Raw genomic sequence first — 20,894 nt, forward strand, 5'->3', positions numbered from 1 at the left:
TTTTCCCTTTCCCCTCCTTGTTTTCCCTTTTCCCTCCTCATTTCTCTTTTCCCCTCCTTTTCCCCCTTCCTCTCTCCTTTTCCCCCTTCCCCTCCTCCTCTTTTCTCCTTCCCTCTCCTACTCACTCTCCTTCCTCTCCCTCCTCCCTCTGCCTATCTCTTCTCTATCTCTCCTTCCACTTGTTCCTTCTTCTCTCTCCTCTTCCTCTCTTTCCCTCCCCTTCCTCTGCTTCATTGCTTTATTAGAAATTACTTTTCCTCTGTTTTTTCATTTTCCACCTCTTCAAGATGAGGTAGTTGTGTTCCCCCAAATCCAGCTCTAAATCTCATGGTAAGCATCTGTTATTTGGATGTGACTTTAACTATTGTTATTTTAGGCCCAAAGTTGTCCATTTCTTCCGGGAAACTGCAATTTCCACCCCTCTCCCCAGTGACGAAATCTCTAACTTTCATTTTAGGAAGCTCTGCTATTATCTCAATAGAATCATAACTTACGTTAACGTTATTAGACAATTTCAAAGCTGACTTCCCACAAGGGATCAAAGAAAGCAAGAAAAATGGATTTGTTATTCGATGAGCGAGCAAGTAGTCTAAGGGATACGTGTACCACCGAAGAGAAAAATGAAACCACTTTCTAATTAAGAAAAAGATTTGAGAAAGGTGAAAAGTATTAGCTCTACTCAAAGCCTTCTATGTATATTCATTGAAATGCTCTTTAAGAAAACATTCTTTGGCTCTATCTTATCCTTTTCCTGTAAATTCCTCTATCCAAATAGGGAAACCATCCAGAATTAGGTTCTGTCCTGCCCCTGCGACCTTAATCCCATTACTGTCCAAATGCATACTCTCTGCTTTAGGCAGCCTTGCTATCCCATATGCTACTTTGATTCCTATTTTAAAGATCTGGGCTTGCTTTGTTTCCCTTGGGGATAAAGTGTTTGTTCTACAAACGGGCACTCGATTTTTTTTTCTTTTCCTTTGGCAGAAAAGAACAAGTTAGCGTTCTGTATCAGAACATCAACATTTTGGAGCCAAGATTAATTCAACCTTATGAACATGTTATCAAGAACTTTATCCAAGAGATCAGACTTCAAAGCACCGAGATAGAAAACCTGGCCATCGCAGTGAAAAGGTAGTTTAAAAAATGTGTTTTTAAAATTTCCTCTAATATCATTGGCTTAAGGAACACTCAATGAGGAAACCCCTTCAACCAATTCATATTAACAACTGCCCTGCCACTTATAGTCTTAGAGAATTTCTTGGCATGGGGCATAGGAGGATCTCTGTGACTTGCCCAGCCTCTATATGTCTGTCACACATGGCACTAGAACTCGTCTTCCTGGGCCCCCCAGGCGGGTTCTCCGTCCTCTGTGCCCACAGTGTTCAAGCTTTTGGGTTTCAGGACTCCCCTTTACAGTCTTAAATTATTGAGGACCCCAAAGAATTTTTGTTTATATGATTTAGATCTGTCAGTATTTGCCATGTTAGAAATGTTTAAAATATCTTAGTATTTATTGTGACTTGAGGTCCACTTTTCTTCCCACTGGGATCCCTCGACCACATATTGTTGAAATATTGTGGACATTGTAATATGTACCACTTGATTTTACTTTTTTAAAATTTATTTTTTTTTAAATTTAAACGTCTGCATTAATTAAAGAAAGCTGCATTGTTAGTAGAATATTAGTGGAAGGAATTCCCCTTTGCAGATCCGTCATTTGCATGTTTTCACTTGACTGGACAAATTATTTTACTTCCTGTTTCCTCATCTGTGAAATGGAACCTAGTTCAATACCAGGAACATAGTAGATGCTTAATAAATGCTTATTGACTGGTTGATTAATATCTGTCCTACATAATTCATGCAGTTGTTGTGAGGATCATTAATGATTTTTTTTTGAAAGAAGTATAATGGTTTTATGAAGAAATATTTACTTCTAAAGCCATTGTCTTTTTTTAAATTGTAGAGCAAGTATAAGATTCCGACCTCTTTAAAAGCTTTAAGGAGAGTGATTCTGATTGGGGAGATTAGAAGTAGGTGGGACTGACAGCCACAATTCTTTCAAAAAGTAGTTTTGAATCACTATTAAGACATTTGAAAACAGATGCCAAAATGTATTTATTCATTTTTTAAAAGAATATTTTACACAGCAAATTTACACTTCAAATTTTCTCCTCCCTCCCTTCTCCCCTCCCTGGCACAGAAAGCAATTTTTGATATAAGTTGTACATTTGCAACCATGGCTGTATGGCATATTTCCATATTAGTCATGTTGTGAAAGAAATTACAGGCCAAAAAAAAAAAAAACCCATGAAAAAATAAAGTGAGAAATAGTATGCTTTGATATGCATCGAGACTCTATTAGTTCTTTCTCTGGAGATGGATGATGCTAAAATGTAAAACCAGATGTCTGGGAAGATGATTTATACTGTGAGAAGCTACAAAGAATTTGTGCTGCCTTGGGAGGGCAGCCCTTCCCTGGAGGTCTTCAAGAAGTGACTGGATGACCACTTGTCAGAAATGCTGCAGTCGGTCAATAAGTGTTTATTAAACATTTACTATGTGTCAGATGGAAGCTGTTAGGGGGTGCAGTGGATAGAACACTGGGCCTGGAGTCAGGAAGACCTGAATTCAAATGTGGCCTCAGACACTTCATAGCTGTGTGACCAGTCACTTAACCTGTTTGCTTTAATCCACTGGAAAAGGAAATGCAAACCACTCCAGTATCTTTGCCAAGATAACCCCACGGACAGTATTGGGGTGCTATGGTCGGTCCATGGGGTCAGGGAAAGTCAGACACCACTGAACAACAATAATACCGCAACATATACCAGACATGCTTCTAAGTACTGGACATAAAAAAGAGACAGTCTTCAAGAATCTCACATTCTAATGGAGATAACACAAATATATACGCTGTAAATGAAAGTTAATCTCAGAAAGAAGGTACCTGCAAGGGGACTAAGGTGGAGAAGGGACCAGGAAAGGTCTCCTGCAAAAGAAGGTCATGTCTGAGCTGAGGCTTAAAGTGAGTCAAGAGAAAAGGAGAAACATTGTAGGCACAGTAGACAGCAGGTACAAAGGCTTGAAGATCTTGCTGTGCAAACAGGAAGACCAGTGTAGTTGAATCCTCAACTGCATGGAGGAGATTCAATGGTCAGAAGACTGGAAAAGTAGGACTGGAAAAGCAGACTAGAAAAGATTTTAAATGCCAGACAGAGAATTTTATATTTGATCCTGGAGGTAATAGGGAGCCATTGAAGTTTATTGAGATGGGGGTGGAGGGATGCGATAATTGTCAGACTGGTGCTTTAGGAAAATTACTTTTGAGTGGAGGAAGGACTGGTGAGGGAGAGATTTGAGGTAGGACCAATAGGGGGCTATTGCAATAATCGAGGTGAAACATAATGAGGGCCTAGCGTGAGACTGTGACTATCAGTAAGAAGGGGACATGGATGAGAAATTATGTGAGAGTAAAAACAGCAAGATTTGAGAACAGATTGGATTCCTGGTCAGGTGTAAGTTGACATAGATGATCCTGAGGTCCTTTCTAACTGATACATGTTTCCATGAAATTTAGCCTGCTGTATGTTTACTGCTTAGAGTAAATAGCTCTCTTTCTTTCTTAAATTTATATTAAATATATAAAAATATAAATATAAAATTATATAAATAATATAAACATCTATAGATAAATGCATAATCATATATTTATGAAATTGTATAAATATATAACATGTTACATATATACATATGCATATATAATACATTTATCCACACACATACATACACACACACACATACACACATATATGTAGACGGGACACATTTAATGCTTGTACTCAACTAGCAACTGAATATATGAGGAAAAAAATGGAATGGATAGAATCAAGCCACCATGGCCTGAGCAAGCCTGTGTGTGAGGTAAGTTTAAATACAGACCTAAAACCATATCATTTTTGGACTAAAAGCAAATTTTTTAGAGTTCATGTACTTCATTTACTTACCTTTCCCTATAGTATTGAAATACTGGGAACTGAATGATATATATGAAATGATTTTAAAATTAGCTTTAGCGTTAAGCATAAAACCCAAACCACTTTCAATATATTTTCCTGTCCCAACCCCACTCCCTGATTTCAGATTTTTAAAAAAATGATTTATTCTTAGAATTAAGTTAAGAACCAAAGTGTGGTTGAAGTATAAACTCATCTTCCATGAACTGGAATTTTAAGGACTTCTACTAGAATTCAGTTTTATCATTTGGGGAATTTGTCATTCTGTTCCCCTGTGCCAGTTTTTGTTTCTATTTTAACCTGTGATATGGTTACTATAATTAAGTTATAAAATATGTTTAACAGATATGTCTTTGTTACCTTTGCAGTTGTTGTGGTGGTGCAATTGTTAGAGCTCTAGGCCTGGAGTCTGTAAGACCTGAGTTCAAATCCAGTCTCATATCCTTAATAGCTGTGTGACCCTGGGTAAAAGTCACTTAATCTGTTCTAGTTTCTTCAACTATAATACTAACTGCATCTAACTTTCAGGTTTTCTGTGATTAAACATTAATCACAGAATGGGTGTTGCCCCAGTCAAACAGGGACCTATTAAAGACCTTAGTCTGAAAAGGCCAAGGTTCCCCATTGCATCTTGGGCCATCTCCAGTCGTCCTGATCTACATCTGGCTGCTGGACCCATATGACTCTGGAGGAGAAAGTGAAGCTGGTGACCTTGCCCAGCCCTCCCTCACTTAAATCGTTTCACTTGCTTGTCATGGCATCACCTCCCTGGTGTCATGGTCCTCTTCGAGAACAGAGGACAAGCAGCAAACCTCTGTGAGGATCAAATGGGATAATGTTTGTAAAACACAGCATGGTGACTGGCACATAGTTGGTGCTATATACTTAACCCTTACCTTTACTATTCAATATCCTCATAGCAAAACATGCTATGGGGAGGGGCAGCTAGGTGGCGCAGTGGATAGAGTACCAGCCCTAGAGTCAGGAGTACCTGAGTTCAAATCCAGCCTCAGACACTTATCACTTACTAGCTGTGTGACCCTGGTCAAGTCATTTAACCCCATTGCCTAGCAAAAAGTGAAAAAACAAACCAAACAACAACAACAAAAAAACCATGTTAGACTTGGAATGTGAATCCCAGATGAGATGCTCACGAGCTTTGTGACACTGGACAACATCATTTCATCTCTTCAAGCCTCAGTTTGCCCATTTGTTAAATGGGGATAGCATTACTTTTTTTTTACCTACCTCAGAGGATAGTTATGAAGGAAAATTTCTTAAAATCTTAAAATAAATCTTAAAGTGCTATAGAAATGTGGGCTTTTCACGATTGGCGGTTATGGTGGTTACATGATTTAAAGAAGCAAATATTGTAAAAATTAACTGCCAGCCCCGGCAGTTTGGTGTTTATCTGTTCAATGACATATCTTCGGGGGGTGGTTACAGTTCAGAATGCATGTGTGCACATGAAGGAAATGAAGAGAGTCTCTCTCATTATTGTGTCTTCAAATAACAAAGGTGAATCGGAGTGTGTGCCCTTTTAAATTTTCAGAGCCCAGGACAAAGCCGCCATGCAGCTGAGTGAGCTGGAAGAGGAAATGGATCAGAGGATCCAGGCCACAGAACATAAAACAAGGAAAGATGTAAGTGTCTGGTATTGCCATTGCCTGCAGACGTCAGCGTGGAAGACAGCCTCCTGCCACGTCTGTAGCTGTCGGCATCAGCACAGATTCTGGCAAAGCAGATAGTTCCTACTTCTGTTTATTTGAAGGACACCTGAAGCCAGGTTCAAATTGTGACTTCAATAGACTTCAAACTGTGTCTCTAAATTTCATTGTTATGCCCTGGAACTTAGCCAGTTCTTGTTTTTTTCCTCTTCATTATAGTTTGCTGCAACTGCAGCTTGAATTGAAGGAAATTATTTCCATCCAGACTCTTCTTTTTCATTAAGTAAAAAGTGGAAAGTGATGTCTCTAGATAATGTTAGCATATTTCCCCCAGGCTTTTAGTGATAACCCCACTCAGTTCTACTATTATCATTTCTCTAGCACCACTGACTTTTCCATTGTCTCATTGTGTAGATGGTGGTGGTGGTGTTCATTCACTCAGTCTGTCCAACGCTTTATGACCCTGTGAACCAATTGTCCGTGGGATTTTCTTGGCAAAGATAATGGAGTGGTTTGCTATTTCCTTATCCAGTTTTATGCAGGCAGTGATTAAGTAACTTGCCCAGGGTCATACAGCTAGTAAGTGTCTGAGGTCAGTTTGGGACTCTGATCTTTCTGGTTCTAGGCCCAGTGCTCTATCTACTGCAGCACTTAGCTTCTCCTCATTGTGCAAACTTGGCTCCTTTCTAATCCCTCAGATTTAAAACTCTTCTTATTTATGGGCTCCTAACCTCCCTTGATTTCCCACTGTCATTCAATCCCAGGGTTCAGAACATTTTTTTGATGTATCTCTGGCAGTGTTTGGAGTTCACAATGCAGGTTTGCATACGGAGAATAAAAGTAGTAGCATTTTCCTCTCCTTTACACCCTTTCTCTCCCCTCCTCTTCCCTCCCCTTATAACCTTTCTTCTCCTGGATTTGATGTTGGGTCTAAGTCCAACCACTCTCAGGTCTAACAATGCTAATCTTTGTAACCTCCGGGAGTTAGCCTATCTGTGCTTCACTTTCCTTGTGTGTAGTAGGTATGGGGAACTAGGTGGGCTCTGAGATCACTTCTGGTTCTAAATCTATGCCTCTTTGATTAAGATCTTCTTTATGCCTGGATTACAGCAACATTTTCCTACCCAGACTCTCTGAGTCCATATCACACATACTGCCTAGCTAATCTTCCTCAGTAACCATTTTCATCATGTCCTACTTAAAAATGTAAAATGCTGCTTTATTATCAAGGTCAAATTTCTCTGCTAGACATTCAATGGTTTCATTATCTGACCTCACTCTCAATACTCTGATTGTCCAGCTTTATTTCCCATTGCTATGCATCAAAAAACTCCTCTCCAGTTAGCATTCAGCTTATCAAGTTTCTTCAGCACCTAACTCAAGACCCCCTTCTCTTCCTTGAGACATTACTTCATGACTTCATGCAAGACTAACATCTTCTTACTTGTCATTTTAAGTCAATACTACATGGTTTAGCACTTACTTATTTGTTCCCTAATTGCTTCATATATGTTAATTCAGAATTCTCCTGTGGATTATAAGCTTCCTGAGGCCAGAACTCCAGTCTCAAAGAATAAAAAACTCAGGAATTAGATCATGGAAGATTTATCCTTTTAAACATTAAAACTATATTCTAACCATTTTGGCTGAGAATCTAAAATCTATTACTTCCCTTTCTTGTTAAGCAGAATATTCTGAACATCCCTGAACTTAGACTCAGGGCCATGTTTGTAAACATGTTATTGTATTATTATTTACTATTTGAATCCAATATGAATCTATATAGCTAAAAATAAGATGCTATTATTTACTATATATTACTAACACTTATTCTACTATTCTATAATAGGGTGATGCCCTCAGGACCTATCTGAAGGTATACAGAACTATTGGCTCCTCTATTAAATGGTTTTATATTGCTTTGCTTTTTGAGTGCTCGTGTGTGCTTTTCATAAGCGTTCTGTCTTCTTCCTTTCCTGTAGTGTTTTTGCTTTTGTCAGAGGGCCTGCTTGAGGCAGCCACTCTCTCTTTTTCCAATTTGCTGCTTCTGTTCTATGGAAGACTCAAAAAACAAGTTAATCACCTTTGTTAGAAATGTGTCTAAATGAGACTAAATAGGCTCAGTGAGGGCAAGCTGGAACTCTATAATTAGAGCCATTAGCTTCCTTGCATCTATTTTGTGACTTCTATTTTGGCTTGTCAGATGACTTTTTTGTTTAGTTTCTGATTCTTAGTTGGGCTGTAGTTAAGTGAAGTTGCCAAATAGCTAAGGATTCTTTTATATCACCCACAGAGTTTGGCATAGTATTGGGCACGTGGTAGATGCTCAGATACTGGTTGGCTGGTTGTCCACTAAGTGGAACTTTTGCCCACATTAGCCCATATTTCAGTTAAATAGGGGAAACGGTAATTCTTCTTTTGTTTCATCTTGTGCATAGATTTCTAATAATAAATGACAATGCATCACAAGCCTTAGAATTCAGCATTGAAATTACAATTTTGCCAAGTAGTACCACTGCATGTTTACTTCAAAATACACTTAGTCTTAGAGTTTAGGGCTCTTACTGTTGCTGTCTTCTCTGGGTAAGCAGCAAGCAAGATGAAACTTCTTCCTGATTTTGCCCTGGGGACAAAGAAAATAAAATGTTTCTGGAGGGAAATGTTATAATTGGTTTTTATTGTCTTAGTTTTATGGAGATTATCTACTTTGGGACTATTGCACTGATGTTTAGAAGAGCTTCTATGATTCCCTGTAAAATACTTAACCTTGGTGAACATAGCACTTAAGAGATTTAGGTTCTGTCATGCTGATAGTTATCCCCATCTCATTTAAAACCTTAGTTTGCCTCTATCTAGCTAAAAGGAAATACATTTGGATAGATCAGGATAATTTGCTCCTTATGAATTATTTGAAAAATATTTTCATTTTTTTACACCCAATGAAACGTGTGCTGTATTAAGTAGCTATGGCTGAGTAATCCAAACTTTGTGCCTTTGAAATAAGGAGGCCTATTTCTGATACTAGTTTATTAAGGAGACTTGGTCAAGTCATTACTTAACTGTACCTCAGTTGCACTCAGCTGTAGAATAGCAGATGCTTGGTGTGTCTATAGTTCAGTAAATGAAAAGGTATCTATGAATAGAAAATGTAGGATCATAGATTTAGGGCAAGAGTCATTGAGTTCATTTCCTTAATTTTTTAGATGAAGAAACTGAGGTCCATAGATGTTAAGTGACTTGCCTGGGGTATGTGACTGAAGCAGGATTTAAACTTGGTTCTTTCTGATTCTAAGCCCAATATTCTATCTGTGGTATTCAGGTGAAAGATCATTTCATTTTTCTTGGGATATATTTCCTTTTACTAACATGCTTATCTTATAGATGCTTGCAAAACACATGTACTGAAAAATCAAGAAGTAGACTTTCTTTTAAAAATGGAAGTTTAGACTTTCTTTTAAATTTCAATCTGTCTTGATGGATTAAAAATAAACCAGGAGAAATGGGAGGTTGTGATAAAAATACTGGATATTTCTCTATCACTTTAAAGTCTATCAGGCATATTATTGCATTTGATCTTAATGGCAGCTATCCTGGAGGTAGCTACTATAGTTCCCATTTTACAGATGATTCCAAGTCCAGCCTTTTTTCTACTTACTCTGTGCAGCCACATAGCCCAAATGTTTTAAATTAATGGTGGTGATGATGGAGTAGGGAAAACAAGTTCTGGCATAGGCTATAGGAAACCATCCCAGTGGGAATGATACATTATTTTGTAGTATGATATTTAAAAGTTTAGAATGATGAAGTTTCTTCTTGTCCTTAGTGTTGACTGTGAGATCTGAATTTGAATCCCAGCATGAACACTGCCCAGGTGAGAACCTAGGTGAGCAGATCATTTGGTACTTTTAGCCTCCATATCTCTATTTTGAAAGATGGGATAAGCGCGTTCCCTGCCTCCCACGTCTGTTTTGAGAATCAGATGGGAGGATGTATGCAAAAAATTTTTGCGAATATTAAATAGCTTTATAGATGTTAGTTGTTACTGTGGTTGTTATTCAGAAAAACAGATCATGATAGTGATGGACATTTGTATCCCAGTGCTAAGGGTTCTGGCTGCTAGGTGGTACAGTAGATAGAGAACCTGGGCAAGTCTCTTAACCCTGTTTGCCTCAGTTTCCTCTTCTGTAAAATGACCTGATGAATGGAAATGGCAAACCACTCCAGTATCTTTGCCAAGAGAAACCTAAATGGGGTCATGAAGAGTCAGATATGACTGAACAACAACAACACTAAGTGCTCTCCATCAAAGGATAATCAGAGAGGTGGAATAACTCACCCTAGGGGAGTTTTTACCCATTCTTGCCTTTTAATGTTGCTTTTGGGAGCAGAGATTGAAATTATGAATTTAATTTTAGGTTAAAAAAGATTGTGAGAAGGGATCATGGGCTTTACCAGACTCCCAAAGGGGTTCATGACTCAAAAAAGTTAATAATGCTTGCTCTAGTCTAACACACACACACACAGAGTGAGAGTGAGAGAGAGAGAGAAGACGGAAAAAAAGAGACAGGGGAGAGAGAGGACAGAGACAGAGATAGAGACAGAAATGAGAGAGATGAGATATGAGAAGAGAAACTGAGGCTGACAGAGAATATGTGACTTTGCCAAAGCTGCATACAATGTGAACCTGGGTCCTATAACACAGTGTTCTTTCTCAAGAGTGGAATCCCTGTGAAAGGACCTGGGCTTAAGTGAAAAAATTCTGGGTGACCCTCTGTATTTGTATGAAGGCCTACTTTTCTTCTATTGAGTAGAAAGTGAAAAGCAGAGAGAATTTGCTAAATTTTCAAAATTTTCCTTATTCTATTTTTTCTTAAAACCTGTATATTATTTGGAAGGAAGCAATATGGTACTATCTGGTGTCAGAAGGTACAGGTTCAAAACTTGCCACTGGGAGTTATTACCTGTTTGACATTGAGGAACTCACTTAATATACCTGGGACTTAGTTCCTCCATCTATAAAACTGAGGGCATTGGACTGGATGACCTTTGAAGATCCCTTTTTGTTTTAGATCTAGAATCCCTATGATTCCTGTGATTTGTGGGAGGCTGGGGGAAAGGTTTTTACTAACTAGTGAATGCAAGTCCTTGTGATTGTTAGGACATAAAAGGAGAAAGGAGGGAAGTGAGGAGAGGATCTTTTGGCAGAATCACTTTGGAGAAGTAGTAGTAGTAATAATAATAATAATAATAATGACCATAACAATAACAATGCTTTAAGCCTTCCAAAGTCTTCACAAATAATACCTCATTTTATACTCATAACAACCCAAGTTGTTGTGCTATTATTATTTATGACATTTATTAAATGTAACATTTATTAAAAGAAAAATATCTTGCAGATGAGGGGTCACACAGGTAGGTACTATTATTATCCTCATTTTATAGATGAGGAAACTAAGGCAGGCAGAGGTTAAATGACTTGTCCAGGGTCACAAAGGAAGGAAGGAAACAAGCATCTATTAAACACCTACCATGTGCATTGTGCTAAGCACTTTACAAATATTATCTCATTTGATACAACAAGCCTTGGAGAAAGGTGGTATTATTATTATCCTCATTTGACAGTTGAGGAAACTGAGGCAGAGGAGTTCAATCACTGGCTCAGAGTCACCTCAGTAGTAAGTGTCTGAGGCCAGATTTGAACTCAAATCTCCCTGATTCCAGGCCCAGCTGTCTATATCCAGTGTGCCACCTGGTTCTACCCTGGCAGACAATTTGAAATCAGATAAGAAGCAAATTTCAGTGAAAGACAGGAGCTTCTCCTCTATTCCTAGTCATAAGTACACTATTAGGAATCAGGAAAACCCTAGAATTAAGAAGCTCTCACTGCAAATATTATCTGGAGAATTCTTGCAAGTTTTGTCAGAGGGGATGGTTTCTGGGTGCTGGGAACTCCACACACAGCCTGAAGTTCCAGCTCATTGCTCTCCAAAGTCACAGCTTATTATTTAATGGGCTGCCTTAATAGATTTTGAAATATAATTTAACAACTTTACTTAGATGTGCACAAATCTCCCTCATCTCCTTTGCTGCCCTCCTGCTTGGCATTTTACTTCTTTTCATTTTGAGAGCCCTTTAAAATCTAGCACATTATCAGCCTTTTTTTTTTCTTTGTTATAATTTAGGTTCACTTGTTCACACTTCCTGTCTGTCAAACCTGACCTTCACATTCAGCCCCTCCTGCATTGAACTGACATATTCCACACTTTTGATCTGAGAACAACTGGGGTTTAACATTTCTTAAAAATGTCTTCCCCTACTGTATTGTTCGTGGTAACACGGTGCCTTTGTCAGAGCAACTTGGTGTCAGAGTGATTTGCTATCGTGGTGATAGGTGCTGGCTATTGGGATACATAATTTTGTTTGAATGTAAATATGTCAGCCCTGCAAAGAAGGTGATTACACAGCTTACTTTGGGACTCCACTGTGGTTCATCATTTGGAACCCAGCTAAGGGCTATGTGACCCCTCATCTGCAAGATGTTTCTCTTTTAATAAACATCGCTGAAGTAATTGGAACCAGGAGAAGCTGGATATTGGAATTTTTTTCTTTAAGGGGCTGTCTTTGCTTCCTGAAACTGGAATGTCATGTAGGCAATTGATGGCTCAGGCCATAATGGCCCTTTTGTTCTTGTCCAATTTAAGGAGAGTCCTAGGGAGGAAAACCTTTGTAACTAGAAGAGAAGATAAGCATATGAATATCACAGGGGCTGTGGTGTTATAGATCTGGAGCTGTAGGGGACGTTGTTGTCCTTGTTCATTCAATGTTTCAGTTGCATCCAACTCTTTGTGACTCCATTTGGGGTTTACTTGGCAAAGATACTGGAGTGGTTTGCCATTTCCTTCTCCAGCTCATTTTACAGATGGGGACCTCAAAAGCCATCTAATATCACCCCCTCACTTTACATATGAGGAAAATGAAGCCCATGGAGGTTAAATGATACTTCCAAGGTCACACAAGTAGGAATTATCAGAGGCAGGATTCGAACCCATGTCCCATGATTCCAGAATCAGTTCAGTGGTTAGATCATTGGGCCTGTTTCTCCATTCAACAAAAGTTAAGTCCTTTTCCTCCGACTACAGACATGCTGAGTTTTCTTTCCCAGCTTTTAAAAAAGCGGCCAAAACACTTCTCATCCTTGTTATCCTTACTCCCCTCCCACTACTCCATACTACCATCCAATCTCTTTTTCTTCCCTTCATGACTACACAGTGACTTTCAAATATTTTCTCTTCAGTCCTGTACATTAGATCTTGTTTCTCAACAGAATTTCCCTCCTACTTTCTTGAGAAAATCAAGAAATCTGTCATGAATTCCTTCTTCCCTCTTCCATACCTCAGAAGCCCACCCCAACCTTTGCTTAGTTTTTGAGACTGGGATGGATGGCCCTTCCCTTGCCTTCTTTTTTTATCTCCCCTCCCCCACACCCCCAATCCCCCCAGCTACATCCCCATCATGATGGTGGTAACCATGTCTTATTGAAGCAGCTAATTGGAAGCAGTAGTCAAGAATACTGGACTTGGAATCAGGAGGACCCAGTTCTCTCCTTAGACAATTACTGGGCAAGTCTCTTATCCTTTCTCTGCCTCAATTTCCTAATCTATAAAATTAGGGTATTAATAAGCTCTACCTCATGGGATTATTGTGAGGATCAAATGAGATAATGCATGTACTGTGCTCTGCAAACCTTAAAGTTCTGCAGATGCTATTAATATCTAGGCTTTTTATGTTGCCCAGCACCTAACACAAGTCTCTTTACAGAGCAGGGGCTAACTAAATTTTTTTGGATGAATGGGCATTTGATCTTATGAAGCGTCTTTTTTTTTTCTAGGAGAAACGAAAAGCTGAAGAGGCACTAAATGATCTTAAACGTCAGTATGAAGCAGAAGTAGGGGAACTTCAGGTGACCATCAAAAAACTAAAAAAGGTGAACAGCCATGGTTCTGTAGCTTTCCATCTTCAGCAACTCTGACCCTCCCTAGCAGCAATGGGAAATTTAAATATCTGCCTTTAGGAAATATGGGCTTCCCTTTTTAGAACCAGGCATGAAAAAAATTTAAATATGAGGCAAAGGCAAAGCATGCTACTAAGCCCATTCACTGATTTTTTTTCACTTTAAAAATATTTTTTATTTTTAATAGTATTTTTAAATTACACATAAAGATAATTTTAAAAAATTTCCCCCGTATGATGAACTGACATTGTATGCAGAGATGTGAACCTTAATTAGCTCAACCTGAATTTGGTGATAAACAGGTGTACTTTATTTTCTCTTTCAGCTGGAAGAACAGTCAAAGACCTTAAGTCAAAAAGAAGATGTGGCTGCATTAAAGAAAAGAATTTATGATTTGTCAACAGTAAGAATTACATTTCTATTTAAGGAAATATGTTTTATGTGGGATGGCCCTTTTCAAAACACAGCAATGCTGTTATGGTGACAAGAATGGAAACTTAAAAGAAAATGTGTACAATACTCATTTAAAAATTGCTCCAAGGTGCCTGTGGACAAAGGTACTTTTTATGTCATGGGGTTCCCTTGTCACAGTCACTTTTAGGAAGAAGTAGTAAATTCTTCATAGGAAAAAGGGCCCGGATTTGTGATTTCCTTGCATGAGGAAATAGATCCTACTGATCTAGGGAGACACCTTTTCTGTGACTTACAGTCCTACAGAGTTACCTAGAACATTAAAAGGCTTAATAAGTGCCAGAGTCACCCAACCCATATGTGTCATAGGTGGAGTTGAACCCAGGCTGTCTTGTCTTCAAGGACAGGTCCTTGCCCACTTGACCAAGATACCTATCTGCTCTACATTAGCTTTACTTTTTCCAGAAAAATGTTAATACTAATCACTTGTTAATATCCAGCATAAGCAATTGAAAAATCTCTAAGGACTGGATAGGCTGTGTAGCAGATCATTTTTTAAAATACTCAATTGAATATTTAGTGATTTCTTGTTAAGTAGATCTGTTATTTCTGATGTAGATTTTCATTTCACCAGAGAGTATTTTGAAAAAGTATATCTTTTGCTCCTTTTTATTAAGTATAAATGTGTGTGTGTGTATGTGTTTATATGTGTATAACTCTGGGACAATAGAGAGAATGGAAATGGGGAAGACAACTTTAGGGATTTTGAGTTTGTATAGGTTGAAATTTATGTGATGACTCAATTCAGATTTTGATGCATTATTTTTTTTCCACTGGCTCTTAAAAAAAAAAAGGAACTTCATTCATATTCCTTTGCTGTGTGGCATGATTCTTCAGAGAAGTCTTTTTTTCCATTTTTCCTTGGTTGAAAAGCATAGTAACAAATAAATTTAACTTTCCTTTAGGAAAATCAGAAAGTTAAAAAAGATCTTTTAGAAGCACAAACAAACATAGCCTTTCTTCAGAGTGAATTAGATGCCTTGAAAAGTGACTATGCTGATCAAAGTCTGAATTCAGAAAGGTATGGAATTTTGCATGTTATTTTTAAATTGGGAGAATTCAGCATGTGCTTTAGTATTGGTATGGGTATGTGTGTATGTGTGTTTAAATATATTTGCAAATTTTTTTTTGTTTTGATAAGTGGCTATTTAGTTACATTTGTAACATAGTCCTTCCTTTAAGGAAATAAGAAAAAGCACGACTTTAAAAACATATTAGGGAAGAATTTAGTTACTTTTGACTTTTATCAAAAATTGTTTTCACTTTTCAAAAAGGGCTTTTTAAATAGCTATACCTTAGCATTTATGAGGTTTTTTTTTTTCTTCTATTTTTGAGACTATAGCTCTCTATCTCGCCCAAGGTGAAAGTACAACTGTCTCTTATGGGCTTGATCCCACTGCAGGTCAGTGAAGAAGCTTTCTTCTGCCCTGTTTCTGAACGGGACTAGTTTTGACCTTCCTTGGGCAGCTTGCTGCAAACTCTGCCCCCTAACCAGTGCTCAGCATGTTAGTGCTAAACTTGGTGGGGACCTCCAATTGTCTTTAGCCTTACTGAGGTTTAGAACTCCCAAGCTTAAGCACTCTACCAGTCTCAGTCTTCCCAATTATACAAATGCATGCAGCAACATGTTTGCTTGACTTTTTTTTAAAGATATTGATAATAAACTAGGAGCTGAGAAATAGAATAAAATATTAGCCACTTACAACTGCAGCTCCTTTGAAGGCAGGGATGTCATCTTTGCATTTCCTCTACTTTCCTCAGCAGCTAGTATAATACTTTACTAGATTCCTAGCATCTACTAAAAATTATTTTGTTTAATTGAGGATAAATTTTTTTTCTGAAATCATAATGTAGTTGAATAGGAAAGTACAATTTAACTTACTAAATTGGATTTGCATACAACTTTTTGAAATCATATATATTACATGAATTTAATAAGGTACATCAGTAGTTAATTTTACCATAATGTTCTACACCCAAATTTTTATAAGTCATGGTGATTTCTTTCCTTGCATCCTATGATTAGTTGCTTTTAGCTGCAAATATCCAAATGCTATATAAATTGGCTTATTTTCCCTACAATTCATGAAAAGTGCTTTAAGAGTAACAGTACCACCCTCTGAGTTACTAACACTATTTCCCAAAGGATCTGGAAGTCCTTGCTCTTTCCATCCAAGTACTGACTGTCTTTCTGCTTAGTTCCTGATAACCATGCCAAATGTGGTAACAGTGGGAGCATGGTGTCCCGACTGGATGGGTGTTAATAAGTTAAGACTTTCAGTAAATAGTTGCTAATTTATTTCTATTCTGAGGCTTAATAGTGGTATAAACTTTATATAAAAGCGTCTCAATAGCATTATCGTGAAGAGTGAAATTTAGAAAAACAAATTAGACTGTGTTCACATTGATAGTTCCATACCACAAAGCAACAGTGTGTCAAGAGCACTTTCTCTGAAAAATGCAGTTTTGTATTCCCCCCCATATCTATTAAGTCAGACACCAGATGTATTAACTTAGTACAAAAAAGGAAACTAAATTTTAGGGAGATTAATAGATTTGAGCAGAGACATCTGCATTCAAAGTGTAATTTTCTATACTGTTATGAAACAGATTTTTTTTTAAATGGACACTACGATTATTTTGGGACTCCTTAAGGAAGTTAAGGAAACTCTATTAGCGGTGCAGATTAGCAACTGCTCTGTAATTTGGATTTCGAGAGTTTCCGGGGGCGTTGAAAGGTTAAATGACTTACTCAGGGTACTATATGTCAAAGATGGTACTTGAACCCAGGTATTCCTGACTCATAAGCCAGGTCTCTATCAGTATTATCTCAATGCAAGAGTTGCCTTATGAAATCAAGGTACCAGTCTTAACGGCAAAGTTGCTCTTAAAGTGTTTGTGTTGATTAACACTGTAGAACTATGTATAGCATTGTAATAGGATGGGGGGGGGTTGGAAATTAGGGAGGGATAAATGTCAGGAAGGATCAGCAGGGTCATGTAGAATTTGTGTTTTTCATCTTGTATGAGGTAGAATGATGTCTGTTTCAATTCATAGGGGAAAGAACAGATGATGCTAGAAAGAGAGGGGGGGACTTATGGAAGAGACAAGGCCCTAGAGGAATGGAAGATGAGATGGAATTGAGAACTTTGGAGGAAAGATTAGTCTAGGGAAGGTGACAAAACTCTTTCTTCTGTTAGTGGAGAAAATAAAGTCATAATTGAGGGCAAGAGAAAGAAAAACGGGGAGAAAATGGGTGGGGAGGAGAGAAAGCGGGAAGGGGAGGAAGAGAAACAGAGAGAGAGATGGAGAAAGGGGGGGGAGAGGGGGAGGACCTTATGTTGGTTAACTGTATCTCAGTCAAGGAAGAGGATAATTTGGTTATATTAACAAAATCAGAGGGTAAAGTGGGATGTGAGATTTGAAGAAAGTAGAGAAACTTTGGAATAGCGAGGTTTCATGGTGGGATACATAAAGAAATCAAGAAGCAATTTGATAAATGTTACTCAATTTATTAGGATGAATTTGTAGTGGGCCTATTCAATATGCCTTCTTCTATCAATACTTTGTGACCTTGGAGCAGGGGTAGAAGATGTGGATTTGGACGAAGTGTGTAATGGAGGAGTTGGGATTGGTGCAGTTAAGACAATTAAGAGGATGAAGAGAGAGGTATGGATGAGAGCTATGTTGACTGGCCATGAATTACAGACTAATTAATACATCAAATGTGACTGTGAGGTCGTCAGTACTCATAGGGACTGGTGAAGAGATTTTTCCCTCAACCCAGTAAGAGTGGGAAAAGCAGATTGAATGAGTTTGTGAGAATGAAGAGTGTATCAGGTAAGAATACTGTAGCTGGAGAACACAGAGACAACTTGGTAGCCTAGTGGATAGAGTGCTGGGCTTTGTTGGAGTCAGGAGGACCTGAGTTCAAATCCTACCTCAGACACATACTAACTGTGTGACCTTGGGATGGTCACTTAATCCTTCATAGTCTTAGATTCCTTCATCTGTAAAATGAAGGGTTTGGCTTTAATGACCTCTATTATCTTCTACAGTTTTACACGTATGATCCTATAAATCCCTATATCCGAAGGTGGAGCAGGTGATAGATAGAAAAAGTAGCTGTACTTATGGATGTCAGATGTGGAACTGGAGATGAAGGTCTTTCAAATCTAGAGCACTGAAGGCACCTTGAGGTTAGAGTGTTAGATGGATGATGAAATTGACTTTTGAAGTCAATGAGGTTGAAGGCAGCAGACAAAATGGAGGAAAAATATGGGCATAGGAAGTGAAATCATTAAGGAAGGTGGAGAAGGTCCTATGGGGTGGTAATGGAAATCACTGGAAATAGAGAGCTTATCCAAAAATTCTCATTTAAATGCAAAATGTGATTTTACAGGGACTTGGAAATAATCAGAGAATATACTGAAGACAGAGATTGCCTTGAGAGGCAAATTGAAATGCTTCAGTAAGTTCCCATAAATTACCTTCATTATATGCTATTTTCACTGTTCTTTTTTCATAAATGTTATGTTGTGTGTACAGCAGAATAATAAACTGAATCCTGAGGATGGAAATGCAGGTAAATATGTGTTTCTTGTCATTACATTTTATTCAGCACATTCACTTAGCTCTTTGAGATAACTGAATTGCATATCAAGCATTGGTTTTTCAATAAATAGAGGATGGATCTCCAAAAGTGATCTTGGGATGTGGCTGAGTGTTTCCTCCTGGCACACAGAGGGCGTCCCCAAAGTCTTAATGCACCTTTAAGGTTATTAAAGGATTGTCTACTGATCCCTTTCCTCCAAAATAATAGTGACAACTCCCCATGTTACAATGAGCTATTGATGACGACGGATAGTTTATGAAGAACCTGTAGCCAATTATTTAGATTATATATCTATATGCTGAAGTATATATATGTCTTTTATGTCAGGCATATTGTAGGGAGTTTTTCCTCTGAATTCTTTTTGGTTGCATCTTTGTTTTCAGATGATAATAATTTCTTTTATCTAAAGACTATAGAGATAGTCTACTTTTGGAGGCATACATCAGTACTCATCTTGCCTAAATGGTGAATTAAGTATAGAAAAGAGGAGGCAGAGTTGAGTGAGCTCATCTGGCCACAGTTTTGGCTTCAACAGATATTTAGTTGTTTTGCCATTACAAAGGTAACCAGGTAAGTCCTCATAAGCGGAGGTAATTTAGACTAGATGTGCCACTGACCATGTCAGTTTTAACATCTCCAGTGCTCTAGTTACATCAGCAATAAACATTGGTAACCTTCCTAAAGTACCGGTCTGCTTGAAAGGATATTGGATTTAAAGTTGGAGGGCATGAATTGAAATTCTCTCTCTGCCTCTCATAAGCTTTGTGACTTCAGCTAAGTCATTTAGCTTCTCACTTCCAATTTTTCTCTTTAAGATAATTTTATTAGGCCACATGGTTTTGAGGTGCTGCCCATCACTGATATTCAGTGATTCAGTAGGGAGGAAAAAAAGAGGACTTTATAGAATACCATCCCATATTTTGAACCTCATCATTTGAAAAAGCAAGTTTTTGCTTTTAGGCCTTTTAAATTCTGCTCTTTCTCTTTCTCTCTCTCTCTCTCTCTCTCTCTCTCTCTCTCTCTTTTTTTTTTTTTACTATAGAACAGCCAACAGAAAATTACATGACAGTAATGATGGATTAAGAAGTGCACTGGAAAACACATATAGTAAATACAACAGATCCTTGGTATGTATTATATTTTTATAATATACTTTGCAATTGTATATATAATATATAATATTCTGAAGGTCTATCTTCTTAGTAGAAGCCTCTGATTATTAACATATAACAGTGATATAATTTTACCAAAAGGAAAAAAAAGATGCTAGTCCTTAAAAAAGGGCTTTTTTTCCCCCTGAAAACACCATTGGATGTTATTTTCTTTTGTTATTATTCAATTGTTTTTAGTAATGTCCGACTCTTCATGACCCCATTTGGGGTTTTCTAGGCAAAGATGCTGGAATGATTTGCCGTTTCCTTCCCCAGTTCTTTTACAGATAAAGAAACTGAGGCAGACAGAGTTAAGTAATTTGTCAAGGGTCACATAGCTAGTAAGTGACTGAGACTGGATTTGAACTCGGGTCTTCCTGACTCCAAGCCTGGCACTCTGTCTACTGTGCCACCTGTCCTCTTACATATGGTGTATTTGATATTTCAGATTTTAATTATTATTCTCTATATCTTAATATTTATTACAGGGAGAAATTCTGTTTTTGAACAATCCTGAGGAATTGTGTTAAGTAAACATTTGAGATTTGAAAACATTCCCAGATTACTTTCTGATCTCATATATATGAGTATCTATATCTGTATAACTAGCTATATTTATCTATCTATCTATATCTGTGTGTGTATATATATGTGTGTGCTATATAACTGGGGACAAGTCACTTAGCCATCTCTAGGCCTTACTTAGGTTCTCTTTTGTTAAAATGATAGAGTTGAACTTAATGATCTCTAAGTCTTCCTTGGGCTTTAGCACTCTATGATTGAAAAACTTTTACTGCTACTCGGCCAGGCCAAATCAAGCATTGATTTTTCAGTAAGTCGACTGGTGTAGCTAACTGCACTAATTTCAATAGAAAAGCATTCTGGGTCTATCTCTTCTCTAGAATAGCTTACCTCTGCTGCATAACATGTCTTTGGGTTTGGAAAAAAGGTCTCTCTAAA

General features: G+C 37.8%; 1 protein-coding gene across 1 annotated transcript in view; it reads left to right on the forward strand.

Moving 5' to 3' along the window:
* The window catches only part of LOC114025602 (ras and EF-hand domain-containing protein-like), a 107,309-nt gene that overhangs the window by 39,646 nt on the left and 46,769 nt on the right, over positions 1–20,894 (forward strand). The window contains exons 2-8 of the mRNA XM_027839080.1: positions 985–1,131; positions 5,569–5,659; positions 13,575–13,670; positions 14,023–14,100; positions 15,074–15,189; positions 18,571–18,639; positions 19,826–19,910. Coding sequence (XP_027694881.1) covers positions 985–1,131; positions 5,569–5,659; positions 13,575–13,670; positions 14,023–14,100; positions 15,074–15,189; positions 18,571–18,639; positions 19,826–19,910 — 682 coding nt within the window. The remainder of the gene's footprint in view (positions 1–984; positions 1,132–5,568; positions 5,660–13,574; positions 13,671–14,022; positions 14,101–15,073; positions 15,190–18,570; positions 18,640–19,825; positions 19,911–20,894) is intronic.

The sequence above is a fragment of the Vombatus ursinus genome, unplaced genomic scaffold (assembly GCF_900497805.2).
Source record: "Vombatus ursinus unplaced genomic scaffold, bare-nosed wombat genome assembly UNPS02014832.1, whole genome shotgun sequence".
Taxonomy (NCBI): domain Eukaryota; kingdom Metazoa; phylum Chordata; class Mammalia; order Diprotodontia; family Vombatidae; genus Vombatus; species Vombatus ursinus.